Below are 6,050 nucleotides of genomic sequence, written 5' to 3' on the forward strand. Positions count from 1 at the left end.
ACTACGGAAGCCTCCCTCGATCATTGTGCTGTTTACTTTTTAAATTTGAGTCATGGCTAGGGGGCTAGCTGGTCGAGCTATGAGATTTAAGTCATCGCAGGTGTGAGATGGAGGACTGGATCCATCTAATAAAGGGACACGTCGATGGGCATTCGCTTACTTACTACACTTACCAGCTTTTATTACAATCCAATATATACAACTTGGTGATAATGCGTTAGTATATAACGAGTGGACCCACTAGCCTAGCACATCTACCGCGTACTTTCGGTTTATTTTAAAATAGTATCCAATTAATTTGGTTTTTATTGGCCTTCCAGTAAAATATATGAATAGATTACATAAACGCATCAATGTTTTGCTAAAAGCATTGTGTGGAAGGTAAGCTAGCTACCTAGCCGGGTAGCGAGGCAGGTGCCTTGGGCTTGCATCCCTGTTTAGGGATGGAGCCCGGGGGTTTGCGGGAGAGTCCGGCCGGGTCCGGAGCCTCAGAGCCCGGGGAGTGGAGCGAAGAGGTCCGTGGCGGGGAGGCGGAGGTGAAGACGGGTCTGGGAGAGGGTGAAGCGACCGAAGAGAGTGATTTTAAACAGAAAGAACAAACACCGATTCATTACGAAGAAGAGCTGGACCCTCGGATTCAGGTATTTACTTCCTTACTTTAGTAGATTAGTTTACTAAAATAAAGCTGACTACTACCACTGGCAGTCGTACAGTTTGTTAGTAGTGCATCCTGACGGCAGGAGGTTTATGCCGTTATGTATATAATATAATTATGAAATAGAACGTTATGTATAATAGTAGAGTTTCGATTTTGTGACGGAGGAAATGATTGTATTTGATACGCAGGATGAGTTGGAGCAGTTGAACGAAGCCAGTGCAGAAATCAATAAACTAGAACTACAACTAGATGTAAGTAGACCACACACCCTATAACGACACACTATATAGAACTGCATTACACGTGTACAACAATCATATTAATTAATATATGTGTGTGTGCGTAGGAGGCGCGGTCCGGCTACAGGAGGATCCTGACAGAGTCGGCCAGGAAGCTCAATGCCCACAGCTCCCAGCTGGGCGGAGCCATCGAGAAGGCAAGGCCATACTATGAGGCGCGCCGCCTGGCCAAGGAGGTACACACCCTACACGACACACTACACGACAGACTGACCCTTCCCTACCCTACACAACACACCCTACACGACACTACATGCGACAGTACCCTACCCTACACGCCACATACCACCTTACACCACCCTACTCTACACCCCCCTTCCCTACACCAACACCACAGTACTACGAGGGCCCATCGCCTTCCCCAACAGGTAGACACACCCCTTCCACCACCCTATATGACCAACCGTCCTTCTTGGTGTGCGATTGGCTGATTGTTGTTGGCTGGTTGTGGTTGGCTGAGCAGGCGCAGCAGGAAACCCAGAAGGCCGCTCTGAGCTACGAGCGGGCCGTTTCCATGCACTCTGCGGCCAGGGAGATGGTCTACGTGGCGGAGCAGGGTCTCATGGCCGATGGCAAGAACACCCTGGACCCGACGTGGCAGGAGATGCTCAACCACGCTACCTCCAAGGTCGCCTAGCAATATCCTCCTCACCTAGTAACCCCCTTCTCACAAAGCAACCCCTAGCCACCTCCTAACCTAGCAACTCTTCTTCGCCCTAGCATGCCCTCCTCGACTCCCCAAGGAACCGCCACTCTAGCAATCTCTATCCCTAGCTACCCCCATCCCTGGCAACCCCCTATCCAGGCATCTGCCCCCCCAGCGAGCACATGCGATCATCATTTGTGTGTGTGTGTGTGTGTGTGTGTGTGGGTGCCTACAGGTGAATGAGGCAGAGGAGGAGCGTCTGCGTAGTGAGAGAGAGCACCTTGGGGTGACCCACGCCTGCCAGCTGGCAGAGGCTCGCGTCCAGAGTCTCCAGAAGTCCCTGAAGAGGGCCATCGTCAAGTCCAGGCCCTACTTCGAACTGAAGACCCAGTTCAACTACATCCTGGAGGTAACTCAGATGAACTGGTAGTCTAGTGGAGAGTACAAGGAAGACCGAAAGTCTAGTGGAGATAAGTAGGATAATTTCTGTGGAGAACGCCATAACTACTCGTCTAGTGGAGTACTGGAGGTAACAAGTTCTTTTTACCTGCAGGGCTGCGACTTGTGGTATTTGTGACGTTGATAGTAGAATGTCTACTTCCGCGCGCCTCTGTAGAACTGGCTCACCCACACACTATAGTATAACCAGTATAACATTAAGTTGTGAATAACATCGTAATGATTTTAGTGTAACCAGTACCGTACATCCAACCGTACCGTAGTGTAACCTACAGTAAAGGATTTCAGTCCCAATCACACAGGAATTTGTGCGGTGAATTCCGTTGTCCTCAGAGTTTTCTGTATGTTGTCAGGCTTTGACCGACCTCCAACTGGGTCATAATCCAAAGTTCAAGAAACACAGCTGTTGTGTAAATGATCGGTAGACAATATGGTTGTTGTTGGTATGACAGTAGCCTTTTTTTTTTATCAGTATGGTAAGGTAACTGGGGTGAGAGAAATAAGTCAGGGATGTTGCTCTACTGACCCCTGGTGGCCTTCTGCTGTAGGAGCACAAGGGACGTGTCCTGCTGCTGGAGCACAGCGTGTCAAAGGTCAAGTCCCAGTACTCCGTCGCCCTGAACAACCTGGAGAAAATCAGCGAGCAGATCCACGCCCAGAGGGGGCGGGGCGTTGCCGTGGGAGGACCAATCACTGCCTGCGGAGGGCGGAGCTCCCCCGTCGGAGCGGAGGCTGATGGGGGCGGGGCCGTGGGCGGGAGCGACCTGCTGGCGGCCTGCAGGGAGAGAGAGGTGGAGCGGGGAAGGGAGAGGGCGGGGTCGGACTCTGCGTCGGTGTTCAGCCTCCAGACCATCGTGTCGGACCTGGGGAAGGTGGACTCTGTGGAGCACCTGGGAGAGATGAGCGACGGAGGCAGCATGAACGACGGAGGCAGCACGGCCGGGGACGCAGAGAGAGAGGAGGCCCCGAGCCAAATGCTCGCCAAACAACGGCAGCAGCACTTCTCCAAACAGCACCACCGCAGCTTCAGCCTGTAGGGCTAGAGTGCTACACCAGTACTGCTGTCGCTATCTTTATGCTTACACTCTCATTAGGCTGGTACCACAACTATCTGGTAGCATTAGTACTACTACCTCTATGGTACTAATAGTACTGGTACTCCATCTGTCCAGCCCAGATACGCACTACAACTAGACATGACTAGCTGACGGAGGATACTACAACCCCCAGGAACACTGCTGAGAATGGAGACTACAACTCCCATGAACCAGAATGATGATGAAGACAACCCTGACAAAACCTATAATATTTAGTGTATATAACCTCTCTGCTAATCCTACACCTCCAGTGTATATAACTCCTAGCCATCCAATATCTTTAGTGTGTGAATATATATATATATTGATATATCTGTTTGTACAGATGCATGTATACAGGTGTCTGTACAGGTGGGTCTCTACAGGGTTGTGTATACAGGTGTCTGTACTGGTGTGTATGTGTATAAGTGTAGCTACAGTTACATATGCCCACAGGTGTATCCAGCAGTATAAGATCAAAGACTGATGATGTGTGTCCTAGTGGTTTTGCTGCTGCTTTCCTGACCCTCTTCATTTTTCAGTTTTTTTTATTTTATATTATAAAGGTATATATTATTTTATATTACAGTATAATGTATATTATTTTATATTGTAATGTCAATAGTATTTAAATCACATTGAGCCTTTTTGTTGGAATTGGAAGTGTGCCTTCACACATTAATTTAAACATCAAAACAAAGTTGTGACTAATATTTAGTTTGATTAAGACATGTTTCTGGTAAAACACTTGAAGAGTTTTTTTTATGTTAAGATGAGCTTTGTGGTTTTAAAATGATCGCCTGACTGAACCATTCTTCTTAAATTAGATTATACACTGTGTTTAGTTGTACAGTCGCAGTGTGTTTAGTTGTATTGTGTCGAGCTGTGTTGTAACTCCAATAAAGATCTGTCGACACATCATACTGTACAGTAGTAATACTTTGTTATTCCCGCTTGATTCAGTCTATAAGTACTGTGTGATACTTAAGAACAGAGCTTGTGTAGTACTGCATATGCATACTGTCATACCGGACAGGATCAGAGGTGGAATTATGGTTTAGAGGACTCTGAAACGAAAGTGGAGGTTTAATAATTCAGCAGAGAAATATGAATATGAAATATAAACGAAGCTGCCCTAGGAATAGATGCATGAAGGAGGGAGGACGGAGAGCGAGAGGGAGAGGGGGGTGGGAGGAAGGTGAGTGGGAGGCGGAAGGAGGGAGATAGTTGGGTGGGGCCCGCGGTGGGGGGCTGACAAGAGGAGGAAGAGAGTAGGAGGGGAGAGGGAGCTGGAGGGCGGAGGCATAGAAATCAATTTGTTTTTCATAACTTTAGAAATTTGGCCTGGACCAGTCTGCGTGACAGATCCACGCGCCTTGTCGTCGCTCCTCCTGTGCGCGAGGGGCGGACGCGTCACGATGACGTCATTGTGAGTGAGCTGAAGATTGTAGTGGGGGGATGGGGAAGAGGAGGGGAGTTTGGTGAATCGTTTGGGGATCGATTTGTATATAGTGCATACACACCGGAGTCATTTATAGTCTCCGGTGCTCGTGACTAGAACATAGGAATCAAAAGAAGAATCTGTTAACTGCCCTTGCAGCGAGGTAATATTTAATATTTAAAGTCATCTGAATATGATCATATTATTTTGGAAGATGGATATTTGAAGCATCCCAAATACTCCCACCCAGCGTCGTGCCGAAGACCCCACTCACGGTATGTCTCAATTACGATCCGTTTCAATATTATTATTGTACCGAATATCCTACCCACATCTCAGTGGCAGATATGGCTACAATCGAATTATTCAATAGCCTACATATGGCCTCATATGGAGTCAATCACCATTTTAGTTCGCATTACTTCTACGACCGGAAGAATCTACGACCGGATGGGATCATGTCGTCCCGGAGCTCTGAACAGTTGTGCTGTTCAGAGCTCCGGGACGACATGTAAATACAGTCGGCCTGCAGGCCCCGTCCGAGCCCTTGCCAGAACCGTACCCAGGTTACTGTTACCCTCCTCCAGGCGCCCACTGCTCAAATCACGCTACCGAGTCACCTGGCAGCCGGTAGAATAGCAGATGGAGACTGGATCAGTAGGCCTACCTGTAATTTAATCTAGACCGGGGACGATACATCTCGGCCGTTAACACACAAACCGGGCCGCAATCAACACATAAAGACTCGGCTGTCAAGGAGGAACATGAACTCCACCGTGTCGCTGTCCGGTGCTGAACCGACTGGCTTCTGTCGGACCCTCGACAGTGACGTATAGTGTGTGTGTGTGTGTGTGTGTGTGTGTGTGTGTGTGTGTGTGTATGTGTGTGTGTGTGTGCGTGCGCGCGTGCGCGCGCACACGCGTGTGTGTGCGTTGTATCCTTGTTGCTGTTTATGTGGATGTTTGTTTTACTATCCCTCTCATTTAAATACCCACTCTAGATGTACACACACACACAAACACACACACACACACACACACAAACACACACACACACACACACACACACACACACCGAGCACATCCAACCCCTACTTCAATCCGACACATCCGCTTGTTAACACTACTTTAAACACAGGCCCACTCAATTTATCCTGTACACACATACATTCTAGTTCCAGGTATATGACACTGATGGTCTAGTACCAAACAGTAGGCAAGGCCTCCTGTTATAATTATACCCTATATTCTGGGTAGGCCTATGCTAGGTAGCCTACAGCCTATAACATGATAATATTGTGATCACCAAGTGATTTGATTGGACAAGAGGTATTCCAGTGAGTTCTGATTTATATAGAATATAACAGGAAATATATACAGGGATATCCGTTAATAATGTTAACAATGTTCAAAGCGCTGCCAACAGACTCTTATTTCAATGGTTTACACAATAAATGAAAACAAACATATAC

The 6,050-nt window shown here is 47.8% G+C and overlaps 1 protein-coding gene across 1 annotated transcript; it reads left to right on the forward strand.

The window, feature by feature from the left end:
* The first annotated feature begins 61 nt into the window (after positions 1-61).
* On the forward strand, positions 62-4,057 carry sh3bp5la (SH3-binding domain protein 5-like, a). The gene is made up of 6 exons (XM_079742260.1): positions 62-641; positions 847-909; positions 1,005-1,133; positions 1,421-1,585; positions 1,839-2,012; positions 2,611-4,057. The coding sequence occupies exons 1-6, from the start codon at positions 444-446 to the stop codon at positions 3,097-3,099; spliced, it is 1,218 nt and encodes a 405-aa protein (XP_079598386.1). The 5' UTR covers positions 62-443; the 3' UTR covers positions 3,100-4,057.
* Positions 4,058-6,050: the final 1,993 nt, after the last annotated feature.

The sequence above is a fragment of the Pollachius pollachius genome, assembly GCF_949987615.1.
Source record: "Pollachius pollachius genome assembly, chromosome: 1".
Taxonomy (NCBI): Eukaryota; Metazoa; Chordata; class Actinopteri; order Gadiformes; family Gadidae; genus Pollachius; species Pollachius pollachius.